This window comes from Vigna unguiculata, chromosome 8, assembly GCF_037176805.1.
Source record: "Vigna unguiculata cultivar grain cowpea cultivar isolate G323 ecotype 2 chromosome 8, ASM3717680v1, whole genome shotgun sequence".
In the NCBI taxonomy this organism is placed as follows: Eukaryota; Viridiplantae; Streptophyta; class Magnoliopsida; order Fabales; family Fabaceae; genus Vigna; species Vigna unguiculata.
The window spans coordinates 2,317,604-2,340,786 of NC_140799.1; the positions used below are offsets into that span (position 1 = coordinate 2,317,604).

The window sequence follows — 23,183 nt, forward strand, 5'->3', positions numbered from 1 at the left end:
GCTAAAATTTGATGAATGATCAAGAACATTAATTCTCGCGCATGCATGGTCGACCTCACATGTCTTATAGTGGGACCCTTCTTGTGTTTCTTATCACTACAATTAAGTCTTAACGTTCACTTGCCTTTAACATGATTAACCAAAAACTAATATAGTCACCCAATTATCTTCGTAACCTACACATCTATCATTCTTAAGCTATAATTTTATATCTCTTATGAATCTTTCGAGAAAATAATTCATCCGAAAGATAGACGGAATACTAATAAAACTCAAGTTGGTTTTGTTATGTTAAGAAGTCGACTTTTAGTCTAATTCATGTCTTACCTGATCGATGTGTGATCTCTAATATTTTTACCTCATACTAATATATATAGTACGAGACTAAACATAAATGAGTGATACTCTAATACCATCTAACTCATGTTTTATCTGTAGTTGATGTGAGATTTTCGATGTATCCATCTTATGCAAAGTCTTGTCTTTTTGAAGAGAAAAACAAGAAGAGTCAGATGACCACACTATTGGCATAGCTAGGTAGGAGGAGGCAATAATGGGGAACATAAAGTCTGTTGGATCACATGCATTTCGCAATCTTTTTCTTCTTCTTCTCCTTCTCTTCTTTTGATAATGTGGGTGAAGCATGTTTAAAGATAGAAGAAGAAAAAAAAAAGACAATAAAGATGATTACTAAGCAACAAAAATGAAAAAGGAAGAATATAAGAAGAAAGGGGTTTCATGCATCCACATATATATTCCACTACACTGTTTCAACACTGAAGTGATGGATCTGCTGCAACGCTACCTATTTTCTCCAAAATCCAAGGGATATTCTGTGAGCTGATGAACCACCTTCTGGGTCCCTCCTCATCATTTCAAAGACCCACCTTCATAACTTTGTAAGGCATATCCTTAAAGTGCATTTTTTTTTTTCTGATATATGTATATATATTCATATATATCATGCATGGCATCCAATAATGCATGCATGGCAGCATCTGCATGCACCATGTTTATATAAATTACATGGATAATACCCTAACTCATATCATCGTATCAGTTCTCGGTAAAGAAACAAAGATATCGCAGTTGGTTTCTTCTATTATTATGTCGTGATAGGGAAATCATTGAACTCCTTGATTGCTGGGAATTAAAACACTAGTTTTTCAAAGTCATCATCATTCTTTCAAGTAATGATATAGTAATTAGTGTAACTATTAAATTTAGTTTCATTTTTTCATTTATATTTCAATAACTTATACTTGTTTATATGAAGAAACCATAACAAAAAAAACTAAGGATGCATAGGAAAATTAATAAAATATTGCAGGAAGTGCTGTAACCATGTTTATGCAATTAGGAAATTATAGGAAAACCATTTTCTGAAGTTTATCATTTTCCATAATATATATAAAATAATAAAAAAAATATGTTATTGCCACCTAGATTTCCACTAAATAATAGCCCTTCTGGCTAAGTCAATCATGTCTGATATAAAGTTCTCTTTGCCAACGGAGATGTGTGTCAGAAGATTAATTCACGGTTTGCCTCAGTTCCTTAAATACTTCAGAACATTTATTTTCTAATTATAGTGTTTCTCTGTAACTATAGTAAATGTGCTATAGGAGATTTTATTTCATGAAATTAAAATTCATAAATGTGAGATCATTTTTATTCTGCAAAACTGACTTTTGAAAGTTGAATTATGTCCAAATTTAAATTTTGAAATAGCCCTTTACTTAGGCAAGTACTGCATAATGCATGTTGCAGAAGTGGAACCACACCAGCATCTTATTAATTATTATCACTCGTTTGGTGTTGGCTTTATTTGCAAACAAAAGAAGAAGCTGTTTTCATGTCCCACTAAACCCATATATATATATATATATATATATATATATATGTGAGTGTGTTAAAGGAAAAGCATAAATGGCTGCAACAATTAGAAGGATATCTGAGAAAGCTAGTTTTAGACAGTGGACACAAGCTAGAGATACAGAAATATTGCTTTCAGTGTTTCAGCTTTAATTTGAAACAAGAAAAAAATAATACTTCAAACAAAAGACTCTGTAATTATCAGAACTATATGTACGTGGATATCAAGGACAACAACTTATATATACCGTATTATAGTAACAGAAATTATGCAGAATACATATATTTGACTATTTCTTTTGTTTACTGTGTACATCAGCGTTGGTCATGAAGGTAAAAGAAAATTTTAATAACTTCTTTGAAGCCTAAATCATACTTTTTGTTTGAGGATTTATTTTATTTCAATCAGTTTTGTTTATCTGAAATGGGGTCATTTTCAATTTTAAGACACGATTTTTGAGAATTTTCTAAATAAATTTGCCTAGATGAATATAATGAAATCTAGCATATATGCTTGGAGAAAAAAAGGGTTATGAACATACTGAAATTCATATGAAAAATATGTTTTATGAACAACTGAACAAAATTAACTATGATAGTTTTTAGTTTGTCGGTTGTCAACTGTGTTTTTTTTTTTTCTCAATTTTACTTTTTTAATAATTACTTTTGTTTGGAGCTATAGATTTTACATAATGAATATAAGTTTTAAGTAATGAGTCAAAGAATATCGATTCAAACTTAAGATTGTAAACTGTAATTAAAAGCTTTAATTAGAAGTAATGTTGTGATTTGACCAAGAAGAATATTCCTCTATACATTTTCATCTTTCATAAACAAATTTGGATTCTCTGCGATGTTTTTCTTTCTACTTTTTTTTTATTTTTAAAATATATTGATAAATATTTATTTTGATATTTTAAAATATATTAAACTTTTTTTAAAATATCAATAATCATATATTTTGAAGACACGGTTTACTTATTTTTAAAATATACTGATGAATATTTATTTTGATATTTTAAAATATATTAAAAAAAAATTTATAGTAACAATAACCATGTATTTTGAAAACACAATTTCTATGACAACACTAAAAATCCAGTACAAAATTTACACAGTTTTTATGATAATACTAAAAGAATCAGTATAGAATATGGACTCTTCGGATAACTTGGTGACAGGTGCTTTTATTCTAACTTGTATTAGTTTCTGCATAATGCAGAAAAGCAGTATAAAGGCACTCATTAAGCAATAATAATAGATATAGATATATGGTGCAAAAGAACAAATGTTGGATTTACATGGAATGAAGCTTTGCATCAGAGCACAATATCCTTGGAAAGCAGAAGATTGGTACATGCTTCAGTTTAAAGAGGGAATAACTTTGACTGCAAAACAACAGATATATAATGTATTCATTGCAGTCCGAAAATAAAATGAATGAGCTGTTGGATGCATCATATCAGTGCTAAAACAGATAAAAGTGATACAAAGTGGAAGGAAGCAAGTCTAGAGAAAGCTGACCTCAGACCCCACACACAGAAAGAAGAAAAACAAAAGAAAGTGTGAGATTGCATGATTGAACTTAACTAAACACTCTTCATTCTCCAAATCTATTCATTATTTTTGCACAATTTTATAGTTTTTATCTAGGGTTTGGGAGAAACCGATTAGTGTTCCATCAATATCTGGATGTGTTTTACAAAGAGATGAAATAAGAGTTTAAATTACACATAAAGATCGATATTAGTAAGAAGTTAACTTCAAGTATAATTCGATTTTATAAATTCAGTTTGGAAGATGAGATTTGCATTTAATTATATACCGTGTATCTGTGTTATATCATCGATGTGGAGTTTCCAACAATCATTTTTAATTCAAAATTCTAAAACAAAGAGTTAAAGAGTCAATCATTTTGTAAGATGAGATTTGCACTTAGTTATATACTATGTATCTGTATTACATCATCGATGTGAAACTTCTAACAATCAATTTTAATGCAAAATTCTAAAATTAAGAGTTAAAGAGTCTTTTTTTTTTCTTTTAATGTACCATTTAACTTTTTCATCTTTACTAAATGTATATGATTTAAAACTTACACTTGAATTTCTAGCTTTTTTTAAATTTATTTTTAACAATAGAAAGACAATTTTCTTTGAATTATGTTAGATGAAAATATTGTTTTAGTTTTAGGAGAGATGAGAAGAAAAGGCAAGGCAAAAAGAAGGAGGTGGAGTGAATAAAGAATGCAAAGAAGAAAAAGAGAAAGTGGAAAGAAAAGGCAAAATTGTTGTAGCATGAAAATGAGAGGATTAAGAAAGAGATTGATTTTGCGGTGTGAAAGTGAAGAAGAAGTGGGAATGATTATGATGACAATAATAGATTAATAGTTATAATCATGGCCCAACAATAACACTTTCCTTTGTCATCTCTTTTCAAGGCATGATTAGAAAAAAGTTCATCAATCTTCTCCTTCAAAAATCAAAAGTGTTAATATACCAAAAGAAAAAGTGTTACTTTCCACACCCTATATCTTCTTCCTCTTAAACTTTTCTCCATGTTGCCAAACGCTATTAGACAAAAAATTAACTAAGAGGAAAAACTTTCCCAATATATATATATATCTTGAGTTAAAGAAACAAAACAAAACAAAAATAGTTTTACTTTTCACTTACACATAAAAAATGTTAGTAATGCATTTCAGTAAAAGCCTTTGACCAGAATTTGAAATGACTTTAAATTAAATATTGAATTTATTTATCTTCAAAACTAAAAAAATATTCATAAATTTTGGATTCTAGTTCTTAAAATAATATTTTGCTACTTTTAGAAGACATTGTTCTCATCTCATCACCACTGATACTAACATTATCATTTTTTTTTCTAAATTATGGATTTTATCGTATTATTTATACTATTATCTCGACATTCCACACACTCTCTGAATAAAATTAATAATAAATGTGAACAGCAATATTATAAAAAATAAAGATATAAAATGATCGTTAATTAAAAAAATAAGATGTAACAAATGACAATATTATCTGATAATTAAAAAAATTGAAAAAGTATCATCATTGTTTTCTTCACCTTTCATCTTTCCACCACTTACATAACTTTTAACACAGTACAATATTTGTATGAGAAAACTGAAAAACCAAATAAAATGAGTAAAAGAACGATATTATATTGTGATTCAACAAGGAAATAACCAAGTGTGGGCCTTGAGTTTCCTGTAAGGAAATTTCTTCCTGCACCTCCCTTTTTTCTTAAGGTACCTATGAAATTGTAAACCTCATTTTATTCCTGTTAAACACTTTAACAAATCTAAAGATCCCCTTCACTCTTAAGTCTTCGTTTTATTACTGAATCGCATAAACTCTAACCTTACCTTCATTTTTATTGCTTAGAAACTTTTGGAGTCATCGTTATGAACGTCATTTCTTGACCGATTGAATAAATATTTGTTTTATTTTTTTTATTTGGGGATGGGTTAGGTGGTTCGGAGCATGGGTGATATGAAATCTGGATATGCATGTTTTTGGAATGTATTTTGAAAGGTATTTTTAAATTTATAAATATTTTTTTTAAATATATTCTAAAAATTACATTTTGAAAGGTAATTCCAAATTTGGAAAAAATTTCAAAATGAATAGTTAAAAACATAATTTTTTGGAATGCATTATGAATCGTACATTTTGAAATATAAATTTTGTATTTTAAATTAGACATTATGGAATGTAAAATTTATATTTTGCATTATACTATCAGAAATGTAAATTTAATTTTTATTAATTTGAGATTTTCTTTTAAGGTATTGCATTGTTGAATTTATACATGGAATCCCATTATTAGACTAGAGTTTCAAGTGAAATTGATTAGATATCTTACATAAAAGAGTTTGAAAAGATGATGAGTGATGATGAATTGGTTGAAGGAGACTATATTAGATTTTTTATGAGAGATTTGGTATGTATAATTTGTTTGATTTGTGTAATAAATTTGTCATGTAATGTTAATAAGTTGTCATATATGTATAGGTATTTGGTATACATGATGACTTTCTTGAGTGGGTGCATATTGTTGCATTTCAGTTTGGTTTTGTCATTGTGTTTATTAGATCTGACAAGGCTAATCTGACAATCCATAAGAAACATATATATCTTGTTAGGTTGTGAAGGGATGGTAAGTATAAGACATTCAAATCTAATTTGCAGCCAACTATAACTAGAACAAAAAATATGATTGTCCCTTTAGGTAAATCTGTTCACAATGCAAATGGGTGGAAATTGAAGATAATATGAGGCGCTCATAATCATGGTTTTTCAAAGACATTATTTGGTCATCATATGCTTGTAGATTAAAACCTTATGAACATTTCATGGTTGTTGATATAACTAACAGTTTAGTAAGACCGACAAATATATTGCTTACTTTGAAAGAAAATAATGATGACAATGTCACAATAACAAAGCAATTGCAAAATGCAAGATATGCATTCAAGAGATCACTGAAGGGATTTACAATTGAAATGCAACAACTAATGATGTTGGTAGAGCCTGACAAGTATGTTCATTGGAGTATATGCATAGAAACTATAGAGGTTGTTGAGTGCATTTAGCATCATATTCTTGATGGACACATGCATATGAAACCAACATATGTAGATTGTTGCTTAAGATAATTGATGTGACATCAACATGATTGACTTTCTCTGAAGATTTGTTGTTATTAAGTGAACAAGAAAACAACTTTATTTGGACTCTAGAAAAACTTAAAGGGGTTTTTTTCACATATAATGTGTTCTTTAAAGTCATTGTTAGTGATAAAGACTCCTTTGGTAAATGTTATCGACATTATCTTTCTTGAAGTTTCTAACCTCCTGTGACGGTTCCACATTAATAAAAATGTTAAAGAAAAGTGCAAAATGTCAATGAATTCTATAGGGCCAAAGGATGTTATAGATGTATGGGGAACTATTATGAAGTGTGCAAATTATGACTCATTTATTGCTTGTTGATCGTTTTCAAGCTCTTTATACACAACCATTATTTTTTTAATATGTAAATGACTTATGGATCATTCCTCACAATGAAAAGTTTGTTAGGCATGGATGGACAAGGTGATGCATTTAGGGAACACAATGTTATAGAGATATGTTTGTATGAGTGCATGGATTCTTCATGATGTAGTTGTAAAAGTTAGTTATAGTACCTATTTTTTTCATCATTTGTAGGGTTGAGTCTGTCCACTAAAATTTAAAGTGAGTACCACAAAATAATGAGATTAAGATATCGTTTCAGCAAAGTCTATATGTTGTGGGCCACACTTTCAAGGTCAGTTTGTGTAAAAGACTGTGGGCTTTAAGTCTAAATATGCTTTGATGCAAAATGTTGAAAAGTTTGAACAAGTTAGACATGTTGAATTTGATAGTGAATGTTATGGTTACGTATGGCGGCAAACTCATAGTTTACCCATGTGAATTAGCCAAATATGAATAGAGAATCATACCTCTCAGTGCAATTCATATTATGTGGATCAGATTGAGTTTATCTGATATATCATCACAAAATCTCAAAGTGAGTTGTCTATTCAATAAAAATTGATCTTATTTTGAATTGTTTTAAGGAAGTTGACATTGCAAGGAAAGTGACAATCAAGCACAAATTATGTGAAATGCATGTCAAAACAAAACAAAGAATTCACAAGTGTCTGTTATAAAATAATTTTTTTACAACAGTGTCAACCTTCATATTTTTTATCATGTTGACGCCTTTTATTCTATGAATGGTAGTTGTTCTACAAAGATAGTCACACAATCGAAGGCAAAGGTGCAAGTTCCCATGTTAAGACAAATAATACTCATGTTGTCACCCTTATATTATTAATGTGAAGGTTAATGATCATTGTGTGTATTGATATTGTTGCCTTATTAGGGATGGGTGAAAAGTCATGGTCACTTGTTCGAATGAATTTATTTAAGGAATTGAGTCAATGACATGATGAACATGCAACAATATTAGGTTTGTATGAATGAGTTGAAGAACAAAACAAGTTTATGCTAGTGGAAAGAAGGCATTAGTAAGTTATTTTTACATGTTTGAAGACTAGTTCAATATTTGGTAACTTTAATTTTAAAAACACTTGTTCAATTCGATGTAAGCTAATATAGACAAGTGAATGACTATACATAACATGGGATACATTATTACTAGTTTGTACAACATCTCTTAGTGTTTCATAATTAACTCAACATTACAATATTCTCGTTACAAAATAAACCACCTTAGATTATCACCATCACACAAAGACATGTCTAAAGTTCACATTTTGTTCAAGTAGTTTTAATGAGTTATTTTTTAAAAGTTTTTACATAAAATAAATATTAATTACAACATGTCTCAATTTACGTAGATGAAATTGCGAGACAATTATCCCATAGTAACTGTGAATATGTTATGATTCACATATTAATACCATGAAGCTAAGTTGTTGTCATCCATTTATTTTAGTAGGATACAAACAGTAGTACAATTATTACAGGTTAAAACTAATATGTTAATCTTGCAAAGAATTGATTAAATAATTGTATTGTCAAACATGACGTGACTTATAATATATTTCACTCATTATCATATATACTTAAGCCACTTTAATAAAATAACAACTTCTATATCATCACAATGATTCCATACTACAAGTTCCTCAAAATATAAATAAAATGAAAACAACATCCAGAAATGATATCTTATACAACACTTAAAGGTACAAAACAAGTCAAATTTAGCTACTATGTTCAATGTGTCTCCCACATCCATTACAACAACATCTAATACAAATCATTCCCCCATCGATGACACCACGGGCTAACTGTAGTATTGTCTGGGTCCCTTCCCATGCTGGAGTGCCTTCAGTCACATCACCACAATCAATCATCTTTTGTAACACATTCACGATGCGATTGAATACGTCCTGCATTTATCAAAAACCAAACCAATCGATCATACAATCACATTAAAAACATCATGGTAAATAAACAATGGATATATATGAACTAAATGACTTACCGAACAAGCGTGCTCTTGTTGTGATGGTGTGGGTCTACCTCCCTCATCTAAGTTATGACAATGTTGGTGAGGTAAGACACTAGGTCGACCTTCCTCTCCACTCGGAAGTATGTAGGGGTGTGACACACTCCTATACCAAACCATGTAATCGCCAACACAAGCAGACGCTGAGGTAGCTGCTACCATCCCTGTCACTAGGTGCTCTGCGAAGTGTAACCATCGCTCATCAATGACACTCATGTCAGCACTATCAATAGTCGTGGGGGATCTCGGAACAGTCTGCTCGTACCCATATTGTCGCAACACTCGCTCCGGCATATGACGATGCATAGACGCACCCAAGCGAATGAAGCCAGAAAAGAGAGTAATTGACTCAAAGGGACGAGTGATACGATGAGCTTCATAAGGGTTCCAAATGACCCCGGCATGGGTAAGATTATCTAGCTGCAACCTAACCGCTTTAACAGTAGAGTTATGTCGTCCAGTGACATATCGTGCAGCTCGCGGCTGAACTTCTTGATAGGTTGGGACGATGTCTCTGTTTCCCATCCCAAGAAAGTGTTCATATATCCAAGCCTGTAAAATTTTAAAGAAAACATTCTAACCTCATGTGTTTAGATAACCAAAAATGTTAAATTTATATTCAAATTGTATATCATTTACCTGGACAAGTGTGGCATAACCACCCAATTGTTTTGTCTGTGCAAAGCATGCATCCCCTAGCTGCTCGTACATATGTGTCAACGCGGCGGCTCCCCATGAATATTCGCCACACATCCCCATATCCCTAAATAGTGGTAGGTATGACACGCTAATGGAAGTTGCACTCTTATCAACAAATATAGTGCATCCCACAAGATGTAACAAGTATGCTCGTGCAGCACACTCCCAACGTTGCTGGACACACGACTCCTCGTAAACCTCTCTTAGCCAACTAAGTCTCACGTGTGTCCCACGACAATGCCTCATTTCTGAGGTTGCATCTGCCTGCTCAACCCCTAGCAAGTCCACCAAAACTATTGCGGCAGCGGCAAATTCCAACGGCACGTATGTGCAAAATTGCCCCACAATAGAGATATGAAGCAGTGTTGACACATCATCTAGTGTTATGGTCATCTCACCAACAGGGAGATGGAAGCTGTTTGTGTCTCGATGCCACCTCTCCACAAATGCTGATATCAATCCCTTATCGGCCGTCTCATAACTTATGTTGGACAAAGGCAACAAACCAGAATTGAGTACATACGTCTCAATATGAGGATGATAAATCCCGAATTTACTCAATTTACGACCATGAGAGACTAATTTCAATTCTCCTCGATCCTAATAGATACATATGTGTTATACTATTTAAAATACAAATCATCATCAAAATAACATCAAAGTCAAATTTTATACTAACCTCGCCGTTCCATAATTTATACGCCACGTGATCTACATAACTAACTAGTAAAGAAGGGTCTGATGGTCCTCCAAGAAATTCTTCCTTCTGCTCATTTCCCCCTGTAACAAAAGCCACGGGATTTGCATTAATCTCTTCGACAACTTCTGCATAGTTTCTTCTACAGGGCAAAGACGTAGACCTCTGCTTCCCTTCACCTTGGTTTGCACCACTTCTCGTGCTATATAGTATAATTTTCATATCAACAATATTAACATTTTATTAATCAAATTATTGATACATAACATACATTTGGAATGTGTATTTTGGAGCATATTTTTTTTATTTGAAAATACATTTCAGAATGCACAATCCCGAATGCATCTCACAGAAAAAATGTATTTCAAAAATACGCATAATTAAATTTCAAACCACCAATGCCATAACCAACGTCCGCACCCCCCAAATTGGATAAGGAAATGCAAGAATTACTTCTTCAACCGATCACCAGATGCAAGAAAACGTTCACAATTCCTGCTCTAAAAGCTTCTCACCGATGAAAACGAAGGGGTGAACATGGTGAGGAGTATGGACGTTCAATGAGAAGAGAATAAGGAAGTGGGAAGGGTGAATGAGGTTGCATGTTTTTATTAAATTTTTAAAAGGGTAAAATCAGATTTGAGTTTTATGGAGGTGTAAAGAAGTGTAGGAAGAAAGAGTCTCATTGTCAATTGGCCTCCAATAAGTGGGCTTGGACCTCTTTCATTTTCATAGTTTTTCCTTCATGCACCGCCACAATTTATAGCAACACCTCTACAATTGTTAAAATGATATTTTGCCTTTCGTAATAATGAATTCCAAATTATCTGTTCTAGAACAAGCTCCAGAATCTTTAGAACATGATTTCTAGAACAAAACTTTTGGAATAAGATTTTCATAACGGAATTTTTAAAACAAGTTTTTTAGAATAGAATTAACAAGCTTTCTAGAACATATGTGATACCTTTTAGAAAAGTTATCTAGAAAGAGTTTTTTTGAAATACATGAAATGCATTCTAGAATGAAGTTTCCAAAACAAACTTTTTTCGCAGCACATTCTCTCTCTCTCTCTTCTTCTTCCTATGTAAGAGGGATGGTACAACAACGATGATAATGACAATATGTGGCGACAACAACAATGCAAAGGTAGTGTGATACACTGAGAAAAAGTATTTTATAATTTTTTTTTCTGTTAGTATGTGGGTACAATTATTAATAATAAAAAAAAAAACTTATTTTCATTTTAAAACCCATTAGTCAGGTCTATTAGATCGGTTTTATTAAATTTAATTCAATTAATAAAATAAATTCAATCTAGATTTAATCAATTAAATTGGATTGAAAAAATTTAAATCTAGTTGATCCTATTAAAATGGATCTAGATTATATGTCCAATATATGTTATTGGATCTAGATTTTAAAAAATCCAATCCATGACAACTCTGGATTATTTTTCATCTTAAGTATGTTAAGAACAAAAACAAACTGGTCTGATAATTTCTACAACATGCAAGCAAATTATGTATTCGGTAAAACTAAGCAAATTTAACAACAGAAGTCTGAATAGTGGCACTCACAGAAAAGAATCAATAAAGGGACATGTGACTCACAAGGATATATGCTGATGCATTCAATTGAATTTTTCCAAATTATCATGTCACGCTCTTTAGTTGCACATAGCTCAAGCTAAGCATCAAGGCTATAGAAATCCAACAGAACACACAACACAACAAGAGCACAAATCAGACACTCATATCAACAACTCTCATTTCAAGAGAAACAAATGGGAGCAATGCAAAACAAAGTTTGTAGAGAGTGAAAACTCCATTGAAGAAAGCAACGCAAAATCACTAACACATCAGTGAAACAGCATGTAACAGTTTAACAGCTAGAGTAAAGGTCAGAATAAAAATAAACAGAGCACAAATTGATATAAAAGTGAAAGAAAACAGGATCAAGCATTCAATCACCTATTTTCCAAGCTGCTCATCTTCTTCTTCCTTAGCATCAACAGCATCTTCACCCCATCCTCCTCAGCAGGCTCATCCACCTCCTTCTCAACCGCATGCTCATCCGTTTCCTCAATATAATCCTTTTTCTCAGGATGTTTTGGCCATGCGACATCGGAATCAAACTCCTCTGCAGATGGAACATGAAATGAGTCCTGAGAAATGCCAGGTATGAGGCTCCGTATGCTGCTCATCATCAAAACCTGGGAACGGTACAAGGCATCCAACTTCTGGTGAATCAATTGCTGATTAGTCTCTAATAGCCCAAGTCGATGAGGGACGCTACCGGGTACTGCCGGAGGCGTAACTCTCACTACGGGAGCACGAGTTTCACTTCCCATACAGTTTTTCAAAATGAACTGAGCATTAATAGGCTGCCGAGGTTTTTGGAAAGGTGGCTCTGAGACATCAACTCCTGCTCTGCGACAAAGCTCGGTGATAAGAGACGGGAAACTCAGCTGTCCACTACTGCCTGAGTTTGCTGTCAAATGAATCTCCTGAGCAATGATGGCTCCAACATCCATGGATAATCCAGCCATAATAGCATATACCATTTGGGATCTCCTCTCAGTGATATCTGAGGTGTGAGAACAAGGAGAAATGTTGGAATGCAGAAAAGACGTCCATATCTGCGCTAAGGGAACCAAATCGCCTCTCAAAATTCTCCGTTTGTGGCCCGCTGCACTTGTTACATAGTCTGCCCCTCGCTTGCACAGTTTTTCAGCCACCTTCAAGTAGTCTTTTTTCTTATTGCACCATTCAACATATTGACAACCTGATGGACCCAAATTTAGTTCGGTACCCAGGAAACGGTTAATGACTCGGCCACTATAGGATATCTCTTTGCCTCTGACAAAGCTTTTGAAGGTTGGTTCTCCTGCTTTGACCAACATTGCATTGGCATAGAATTCTTTTACAACGGCTACGTTTGCATGAGCCGCGTATTTCGTCAATTTGCTCCATTTTCGCCTCTGGAGCTCTTCTTGAAACTCTTCGTGTTCACCTGTTTGTAAAACAACCTTTCGTTCCGGTAATAAGTTCCGGTTCTCGACTACTGCATACCATTGTTGGTGATCTTCTGTAAGGAACCGGCGGGAATCAAAAGATGGAGTGCCTTGGGATTTTGAGATCTTCCTTTTTTTCCCAGGTGGCCCGGTTGGAGGATCCATACTGACAAAGAAAAAAACATAACAAGAAAACCAATTCTGATCACTAAAACAAAAGAAAAAAGGGAAAAAAAAATGGGAATTCACATTGCCAAGAGATCAAGAATTGAACCACGAACATGCATGAGCGAAAAAAGAAATTGGTTGCAAAAGTACACACACAGTTTAACCTCTCCGCTTATGGAATATGCATCACATATAAAAACAGGTGGTTTATAAAAAGGTAGAAACTTCGCAAGAAAAATGCTCACGATAAGGCATTTTATCGAACCCCTTGTGAGGAGGAACCAAGAAACTACCGATAATCAAACAATCACAAGCGCAACAGCAGTCACTCTCTACATCCTCCAATGTCATCATCTTAATGCATGATGCAATAGAAAATAAAAAAGGAGCAAACCCTAATCCCCATTATTCTCCGGAAAAGAAAAAAACATAAAAACCCCGACTTTAAAACGCAATCCATGACTCCCAATATTTCCAACGTTGAAATCAACATACATCCCAACCAGAAATGGAGAAAACCATAGCCAAACAGAAAAACGAGGAAAGAAAAAATAAAAATGTTGCTTACTTGAAACGAGTGAGTGGTAAGAGAGAGGAAAGGAAATAGCTTCAAGGGAAATGAAGCGCCCAAAGGGAGAGAAGAAAGAGATTTGAAGCACTGAGAAATGGGAAGCTCGCAGATTTATGAAAGTCACTTGGTGCAAGTGATTTGAAATATCGCTGAGCGAAAACGTTTTAGCTAGAGTGAACGGAAATTTCAAAACGTAGACCTCAGTGAAGAAGGACCGAAAGGGCCATGTTATGTTACAACACACTTATTTTATTATTTTAAGTTTTGCATTATAGCTGTTTTACAAATTAAAAACAATATTGATCATGTTTTTCAAGTTCTATTTTTATTTACATTTGGTAAAATATTAAGAGGGTTTAGTGATTAATGGTGATAAAAAAAGATATTTTAGGTATAATTGTCAAAGGAAATAGTGTATAAGAACGAGCTGAATTTACATTTTGTTTTGGAAAAGGATTAATTTATGAAAGCTTACATTCACTAAAAATAACATTTTGAAAAAGATTAGAATATTCAAGTTTAAATTGATTGAAAATAACATTTTGGAGATGAAATTTTTTTCATTAAAGAAAAACGTGAATAGCCTTTTGTCTAAGAAAAAGAAAATGTGTACAATCAAAAGTTTTCAAAAAATTATAATTGGCTTTTGTTCAGAAAGAAAGGTATAAATAACAGAAAATTTTAAGGTGGTTATATATAGCCTATTTATCAAACCAAGTTATTATACACAGTTTGAGATAGAGAGGAACATTTTATCATGTATTTATAATGTTATCCATACAAAATGAACATTTTATCTTCAAAATAGATTATACAAAACCAAAATGCATGTTTCTGTTTTGTAGTTTTTAGGAATCAAACCTCAATTCAAACCAGAAACATGTTTCCATTCAGTATCGATATCGTGATCTTCAAAAACATTTAAACATGTTTTCTTGTGGACTCTTTTGTAAAAGAGAGAAAAACTAAAACATAAGATATATTTAAGAAAAATTGTATGTTTAACAGTTCCCAGCATATAAGTAGAACCTGCTAACATTCTCACGAAGGTAGCATTTAAAATCAGTAACTACACATATTCACAAAATAAACAACTGTAAGGAATGACATTAAGAAGAAAAAATTGTTTCCGAAAAAATTTATGTGGAGAAACATTTATAGCAATAGTAAGATTAACTCTTCTAACAATTTTCTTTTGGAAAACAAAGTAGTGATACACAGTACAAATGTCACCTGCATCGGTGCATGATGCTTTCAATAACCATTGTTCTGAAACATGTGGAACACATCATGGTCAAATGCATCTTAGAAACTAGTTACAACATGTCATGGTCCTCAGAGACAAGCTACAGGAACAGACCCACATAATAATGACATGAAATTAGAGATTTCACGTGTAGGAGTATAGTTTGCAGTTACATGTAGACCTCCATGCTTATAAATTTGGAGGATTGACATAGAGGACAGAAACTAAGCTTACTTTCACAATCTTTACAGAGGCAAAGATGCTTACAAGGTAACAAAACCATGGTCACTTCGTTCACTCTGCAAGCTTTGCATGTCATCATCTCTTTCATATCAGTGTTCTCCTTAGAAAGCAGATGAAAATCAAGGGTACGGCCATTGCAGCAAGAAGCTGTGTCATCAACCTCACTGTCACCACATCCTTCTTTACTATCTCTACTCTGGACATATGCTTGCTGAAGGTTGAACTTGAGAGCTGCAATCATGTTTTCGTTGTATCTTGCTCGCTGCTGCCAAGAACCAGCTTCCACCGTCAACTGCTCCATTCGGTCCTCGAGTTCCATGTTCCTCTTGTTGATGCTTTCAACCTCAGCTTCTTTCTCGCGAAGTTTCTGAAGTACTTTGTCCTCGATGAGTGAGACACTCTGAAGCTGTGTTGCTTGAACCTTTTCTAAGATTGATTGACGCAGTCTTTCACCCTATATTAGAAATGAGAAGATTCATCATGTTGCATGGCATATTCACATCAGAGAGTTTTTTGCCTTCATTTCTACAGATGTCAAAATAGGATAAAAACACAAGTTGTAATGTAGTACATAAGTATTTGAACTTGGAAGCAATGATTTAAAAGAAAAGCAGTTTTGTTGATACTGTCATAATAACAGAATGAAGCAATGACAAAGCTTGATAGGATTTATATTTTTCTTGCATTTGACAAACCTTCTAAAGAAACTAAACTGATCCAGTTATTCCATAACAGCAAGAGGCAGCAAAAAGGTTGATTACCCTCCTGAACAAGTAAAAAATTGAGCACCTTATATGCATACTACATCCTTCTACCTTACTAGTCATATATATTTTTATAAAATTTCATCATTGGATTTTGAACACTCGCTATTTTTTTAAACTAAAAGTTTTGAAGATATATGAAAGTGAATGTGCACTTGAGCGTCACCTTTTTCCTTCAAGTGTTGACATATGAAAACTTTAACAAGTCCTTAACATGAAAAGCATTACATGGAACAGATAACAGATCATTAATCATTGGCATTGCTTGCCTTAATAAGTTCAGACGAGAATTTGGGGGGAGGTCATAGATTATACTTAAGCTATATAGATGCCTAGAACGGATTCAGGTAGATTCTTCATTTTATCATGGTAATTCAGCACTGTCAAATGAGAATTCTCTAAGCTTCCATTTCCATAACTTATAACCCACTTCTAATAGGTATTTCCTTTAATCATGAAACTCGAGAGCACGTTTCATACAAATCACAATATCATTTAGAGAAGAAATACTAACGCAAGCCTAGTTCAAGCAAAAACTTAGCAGATCCTATTATCAACAGCAGAAGATACAAAAAGTTTACATCAAATGAGGCCAAAGGGGTTTAACATTAAATAGTTTACCTTGAACATGTAACCAATAAAATGGTAAACTAGGCATCAAAACCTGAGCATACCTGCACTTTGAGAAATCTATCTATCTCTACATCCTGCTGCTGCAACTCACGCTCAATGTCATCACCAATGAGCGACAACAAAGCTGAGTCTCCGGTGGATGTCAGGCGAGTATTGTCCAGTGACAAGCCTAACCCAGTTGAAACTGATCGTGGTTGGAGAAAATCAACAGAAGATATCTGAGAATTGTTCTCCAAAAAGTCCTGTTCTTTAAGTCTCTTCCTCTCTGGCTCCAAACCATAATTCCATTGCAATTGCAAATCAACTCCACCATCACTGCCATCAGCAGGAGGAACAGGACCCGGAGCAAACCCAACAACATGAACTAGATAACAACATAAGAAAAAAAAAGTCATGACACATGAAACCTACTACTTAACTTGCTATGTCAACCCCACAACTACACCATGAGAAATGTTTAGGAAAAACACACAAAAAAGACTTTAAAAAAATCTAAACTTTTCCAGCGGTTGAATCACCCCACAATACAAAAGAAACAACTTTGACTAAAAATGAACAAAAGAGGTGCCCCCAACAAGTCTAGCTAGGGTAATTTCCTAAAGGGTTAATATTTTTCAGAGCATTAAACATATGCAACTAAAAATACAAAGAAAAGAAAACTGAACAGAAAGAAAGGTAAAGGTAAAGATGAAGAATTTCATACAGGGAGGTATGTAGGGTGGATGCTGGGACTGATCTTGCAAATCAGTAGGGTTGTAAAACGCCACCTGCTGTGGCATCTGAGCATCGATTGCTTGCAGATTTCTGAAAGCAAAAGAAAACAATAAAGGGGAGAAATATAAAGAGGAAAAGCAGGTGAAATTGTAAATAGAAATTAAGAAAAAAGAAATGAAAAGGGTTGAAATGAAGGGAAATGGTTTCGATTTCATTAAAAATTGAGAGGAAATTTATAGTAAATACCTGAAGGGTTTGGTCTGTGGCTGTTGTTGCTGGGTTTGGTAGTGTCGTTGGAAGTGGTGCTGAGGGAAAGCCATGGGTGGGAATTGAAGAACACCACCGAGAAATGGAGATGGAAATGACGAGGTGTGGTCGATGCAGAAGTTTCTTTTAATTTCCACACTTGCCCCTGATCTTTTTTTTTTTATTCATTCATCTCATAAAATAAAATGTTTGGACTAACCCAAATGTGAGAATATGGCCCAAAAGTACAACTAGGAATTTCTTGTTCCACCTCAAATTTTCAACCTACACTTTCATAAATTTTAAAATTATAAATTTATATTTTGAACCATATTATTCAAAAGTATTCTGACCGTACAATATAAAACATTGAATATCAATATTTTTATATTTTATAACGTACAATATAAAATATAAATTTATGTTAGATATTAAAATTCATAATATAAATTTGTATTTTAAATTATAAATACCAGAATACAAAATAAAAAATTGATTTTAAATTATATAACTTAAAATGTATTTGTCAATGAGTAAAAATCTAAAGGAGATAATATTTGATTAGTGGAGCAGTGATTAAAAGAAGAGTTTGTTGACTATAGCGAATGAAGTATAGAAAATGAGGATAAATTAGTCATTTCATCACCTCTGGGGTGCATATTGAAGTCATGGGGGTACATGAAGAAATTCCCATACAACTAACATAATGGGTGACTTGTTCTTTTAGATCAAAATCTGGTGGCTGCTTGGACACATTTTGTTAAATAATTTAATTATATGTTCATTTAATAATTTTTAATAATAAGAGTTTAGTCATAAGTTAAAAATAATTTTCTATGATAAACTTTTTCTTAAAGCTTAGAGAACCTCTAAAGGTAAGGGGATAGTAGGGTTGCTTAACTTTTTTATTTATAATTTTATATCATTCTTAGTATAACACATCAATTGTTATACGGAACCTAAAAATAAAATAAATTAAATATATAAGTAGGTACAAACTTAATTTTATAAACCAATTTTATTGTATCGAATTAACCTACAAATCCACTTTAAGAAAAGCGTAAAGAGTTGCATCGAGTATTGTTAATTATAGAAAAAGAAGAATGTATAGTCAACATGTTTAAGGAAAGCTCAAATTTCCAAACATCTTAGAGACCACGTCTGAAGTTAGAGGTAGAAATGATGGAACATGATTAGTGATCATTCGTAGGTAGAAGGAATTTTGATGAACATGCATGTCTTAATCTTCATCTCATGCTCCAAGTCCTTTTCATTTTCGACACTCCACAAACTCCTTCTTAGCTAGGTAGACGGTTGGCTACTCATTGCATGTTTTTCTTCCATAACTATGCACTGCTAACGGTTCATGCTTTCCCCGTAAGTGCACATGCTTCTTCTCTTTCTCTTAATATTCTGTCTCTATTCCTTTAAGACAACTTTTTCCAATTTTGCAATCATTATCCACACTCTTCTAGACAATAGATTCCAACAAGCCCACCAACTTTAAGGACAAAACAAAATCATGTGTAGCTTGTTTGCTTCTGCATACACAATTCACGTTCCTAAGAGATTCACATCAAAAATAACGCAAAAAACAACTATATAGTGCTAAGGTGACGCATGTCCAAAGTACACATGGCAAATCCAAACATGCATTTGTGTTCTAATTTGATTAATGAAGCTTTGTGCAGTTGTTTCCACTTTAAATAGAACATTAACTGATATTACAAGGCATAGATTTAATAATGTTTTCTCTGCTCTAGCATATTGTAGATCGATATGTAGCCTATAGCATATATCCAATAATCCAAGAATGTAACAGATCCAAAAACATCACAAGTTGCAATGTTGCATAATGTTCATTTGCTTCATTTTGCAATTGATGAAGTTATAATATACTTGTTCATCTTTATGGTAGAGTCGATGAGGGCACAAAGATTCTGTCAAATGGTTACCAACAGCACCAAGATCAATCAACCCAATGGAGTGTTTGCAGTCAGAAGATTTAAATGTAGATTATAATTCCTGAACAAAGCTACCCTTTTACAAGGTGACTTGCCATCTCTAAAATAAATCCATTTATCCCTCGAACTGATCAAGACAAGTCTGAAGAAGGGTCCTTTCCGATCTTTGGTGCATCCATAAAGAGTTGGGGCATGTTGTCGTAGAGTGTTGTATCCTTCACATTGCACCAAGAGTTGTTAAGCTCAACATATATCAAAACAATAAAGTACTGAGCATGACGAGAAATTATTATATGATTCTGAATCATGACACGTCTATGATTCTTTCTGATTAATCTCCACATATATAACATATAGATAGAGTTTTGGAATTTGTACTATGAGCACATGATGATCTCAGAACACAATGATATCGAGGAGTTGAGGTATTAAGCATGAACCTTAATAGGAGGCTGAAAAGTGGATGGTGCATTCGAGGTGGCTAATCTTGTCACTGAGGGTACAACAAGGGACTGATCTGAGATGCTGCATTGCTTTGGGAAACTAAAAGCATGCCGAACCAAGCTTTCTTCATTTGAAGATGATGCAATTGCACTAGTAGAATTCTGAAGTCCATCATTCTCATCAAGGTTCAACCCAGTCTGAGGCATCATCACAGGTCTTAGTTCTCCTGGCAAAGACATTGGATGCAAGCTCAAACCATTTCTCATCATTAACATCTGCAGAATCAATCACAGGCACTAAAGTAACCATTAGTCAATGAATGAGTAATAGACTCAAATAACCTAAATCTGGCAACACCAACTTCCAAGCCTTCTCTTTTCTTTTTTCCCCCATCAATTAACTAAAGTGAGTCAATTAGTATTCAGCCACTTGGCCATTTTACATGTTCAAGATGTTGTACCTACTCTAAAACGTGTTAGAGGTGTGATATAAAAACAGGTATGTGTCTTAGCCTAAAAGTTTAAACTTTTTAGGATAGATGGTTTATAAACCAAAGCCTCTGGGGCCTAGTGGTCTAGAGTGTGATCATTGTTGTTCTTTTCTTATAATAGAAAGTTAAATTTCAGAAGGAGGTGGTAAACCTATGCATTGTTCGTGCTTCAATTGCAAGGGCTCTTGAGAAGGAAGTAATATAAAAACCATGTGTGTCTTCACCTAACCACCTAGGCTATGTCTGAATTGAAGTTAAGAAAATATTTTTATGAATTGTAATATATAGTAACAAATTCTAATGTACCATATGAAGAAGGACAAAGTAATTGCTTTGAAAGTAACAGTGCTTTTGGTTTTTCCAACTTTAATCAAAACAAACACTCTCAAGTTTTTTGAAAAAATTCAGTTTGTGAACAAAGGTACCTAAAAGAGTTGAAACAACTTTAAGAGGACATTTAGTCCTTTGTTCATCGACGGCACATGCTGTGGTTAAGGTCAATGTGTACAACAAGAATATTCAGGAGTTCACCGACCCTCTCAACTCTCAAGTTAGTACTGATGTAAAGTTTATCTTTTGGTGACTAACAAAAGAAACTCTCTATGTCAAATCATGCTTGAGCATGCGAACAAACAGTTATAATATCTGCTGGTTATTGATTCTGTGATTCAACTTAGCAGAATGATTGATTACACTGCCCAAAACAGGTTATGAAGTTCTCACTGTTCATCTCAAGTGAAAATGTAAAAGGAAAATTTGTCCTTTCATTGATCACAAAAATACAAGAAAAGAGTACTTGTAAGCAACACAATCTTAATAAGTTACTGTATGGTTCAGGACCACTATGTGTAAATGGTCCCATCCCAGCCAATCTCTGTGTGACTTAACCGGGGATCATACAATAACTTTTACTCCCTAACATACTCTTTAATTATTGGTGAAAATTCCATAGAAACTAGAAAATTATGAGTGAGCTAAGTAACAAAAGAATTTCACAAGAAGTATTCATGAAAAATATCATAAGCCCAGTGAAGGAAAACTCACTTGCACTTGAAGTTGAAGCTGCTTTAAATATTCTATGGCCTCATCTAGCATTGAAGCTTTGTCTGTCTGTTGACAACAAACACCAAGGACTCATCCAGAAGAAAATAATCCGTAAAAGCGGAGAGAAAAACCTTTGTAATATAAATTAGCTTAAAGAAAAGGAAAAGGATTAGATGAATATATGTAGAGATTAGAGAGACAGTACCTTGTTAGAATTTGGAATTAAATTCTGCAAGGCTTTCATTTTCTCGTTAATCCTACTCCTTCTTCTCTGCACACATCAAAATCATCAATAAAAACAAAGAAAATAGAAAAGTTTCTCATAAAGTTGAAGAATAAAAGAACCTTTTCAGACAAATTATGGAACTCTGCAGCTCTACTCCTCTTTGACGAAGAACGTGGTGGTGGGACAGGTTTCCTTGCCTCCACACTCTTCTATCAAAAACAAAAAGAAAGTTCCACTCAATAACAGAAAAAGACATCAAAAATGCAATTTTTAATTTTCGAAAGATCTACCCAACTGTGTTCCAAGTTTCTTCAAAGCTATGAGGGTAAAAAGGCATTAACTATCAGCAAAATTTTACAAAAACAAAAAACTTTGAAAGGCTTTTTTCTGTTTTCACAATCACAATTATGACCACATCAGTCATATTCATGTAAAATTTTTCATGATACCAATCATCCCACTGAAAACGCAACTGGGGGTGATCAGAATATAAAACCTCGACCAATATAGCATTAGAGAATTCAGATGTTGAGCAAGTTTGAATTTTGATATTTAAATTGAAGAGTTGGGTCCAAAGGGTGTGCGCAACGGATGACAGTTTTTTGTGGGGGGAGCCAAAAATAAACATTGGAGGGGAGGTACCTCAGCAGAAGTGAAATCAGGGTTGTGATTATGGTTGTGTTGTTTGAAGGTGTTGGCATCAGTTGCAGGGATGTAGTGATGGGGGTGAGAGAAATGAAAAGTTGAGGGAGGGGAAGGAACATGGATGTTGTTGTTGTTGTTGTTGAGGTTGTTTGGGGTGAAATCAGAAGCAGAATGATTAGGGTCCATTCCTAGTGTGGGAGGGTTGTGGAGGAGTTGGTTGAAGAAGGTTGAGAAATCTTCTGAATTAGGAGGGAAGGTTCTGCCATGAGAGGGTTGTGGTTGGTGCATGTCACCACCAGCCATTGAACTTGAAAGTTGAGAGATCAAAGAAATGAAAGAGGAGAGAGAAGGGAGAGAGAGAGAGAGAGAGAATGAGAATGTTGATGATGTTGTGTTCTGTTATGCCATGT

The 23,183-nt window shown here is 33.5% G+C and overlaps 3 protein-coding genes across 4 annotated transcripts; all 3 read right to left on the reverse strand.

Moving 5' to 3' along the window:
- Positions 1 to 8,526: 8,526 nt before the first annotated feature.
- LOC114194505 (uncharacterized) lies at positions 8,527 to 14,342 on the reverse strand. The gene is made up of 6 exons (XM_028084772.2): positions 14,112 to 14,342; positions 12,333 to 13,541; positions 10,345 to 10,564; positions 9,606 to 10,265; positions 8,943 to 9,518; positions 8,527 to 8,847 (listed from the first exon to the last, which is right to left on the reverse strand). The coding sequence occupies exons 2-6, from the start codon at positions 13,538 to 13,540 to the stop codon at positions 8,659 to 8,661; spliced, it is 2,853 nt and encodes a 950-aa protein (XP_027940573.1). The 5' UTR covers position 13,541; positions 14,112 to 14,342; the 3' UTR covers positions 8,527 to 8,658.
- A 926-nt stretch (positions 14,343 to 15,268) lies between these two features.
- Positions 15,269 to 18,132, reverse strand: SBP1 (S-ribonuclease binding protein 1). Its single transcript, XM_028085861.2, has 4 exons — positions 17,961 to 18,132; positions 17,704 to 17,804; positions 17,042 to 17,364; positions 15,269 to 16,057 (listed from the first exon to the last, which is right to left on the reverse strand). The coding sequence occupies exons 1-4, from the start codon at positions 18,032 to 18,034 to the stop codon at positions 15,530 to 15,532; spliced, it is 1,026 nt and encodes a 341-aa protein (XP_027941662.1). The 5' UTR covers positions 18,035 to 18,132; the 3' UTR covers positions 15,269 to 15,529.
- Positions 18,133 to 19,596: 1,464 nt separating this feature from the next.
- On the reverse strand, positions 19,597 to 23,183 carry LOC114193965 (uncharacterized). Of its 2 annotated transcripts, none has more exons than XM_028083977.2 (6): positions 22,771 to 23,183; positions 22,248 to 22,334; positions 22,108 to 22,173; positions 21,903 to 21,968; positions 20,365 to 20,643; positions 19,597 to 20,139 (listed from the first exon to the last, which is right to left on the reverse strand). In XM_028083977.2, exons 1-6 carry the CDS (start codon positions 23,074 to 23,076, stop codon positions 20,056 to 20,058), a joined length of 888 nt encoding a protein of 295 aa, XP_027939778.1. In that variant the 5' UTR covers positions 23,077 to 23,183; the 3' UTR covers positions 19,597 to 20,055. The 2 variants fall into 2 exon arrangements, with proteins under 2 accessions (XP_027939778.1, XP_027939777.1); XM_028083976.2 differs by having other exon boundaries at positions 22,248 to 22,337.

Coding starts and splice junctions, on each gene's coding strand:
- LOC114194505 (XM_028084772.2), bottom strand. CDS start 13,540: ATGGATCCTCCAACCGGGCCACCTGGGAAAAAAAGGAAGATCTCAAAA. Junction 10,266..10,344: donor ATAAATTATGGAACGGCGAG/GTTAGTATAAAA, acceptor TGTATCTATTAG/GATCGAGGAGAATTGAAATT. Junction 8,848..8,942: donor AACAAGAGCACGCTTGTTCG/GTAAGTCATTTA, acceptor TGATAAATGCAG/GACGTATTCAATCGCATCGT.
- LOC114193965 (XM_028083976.2), bottom strand. CDS start 23,076: ATGGCTGGTGGTGACATGCACCAACCACAACCCTCTCATGGCAGAACC. Junction 22,174..22,247: donor TCCATAATTTGTCTGAAAAG/GTTCTTTTATTC, acceptor TGATGTGTGCAG/AGAAGAAGGAGTAGGATTAA. Junction 21,969..22,107: donor TAATTCCAAATTCTAACAAG/GTACTGTCTCTC, acceptor TGTTGTCAACAG/ACAGACAAAGCTTCAATGCT.
- SBP1 (XM_028085861.2), bottom strand. CDS start 18,034: ATGGCTTTCCCTCAGCACCACTTCCAACGACACTACCAAACCCAGCAA. Junction 17,805..17,960: donor CCACAGACCAAACCCTTCAG/GTATTTACTATA, acceptor TTTTGCTTTCAG/AAATCTGCAAGCAATCGATG. Junction 16,058..17,041: donor ATAGATTTCTCAAAGTGCAG/GTATGCTCAGGT, acceptor TTTCTAATATAG/GGTGAAAGACTGCGTCAATC.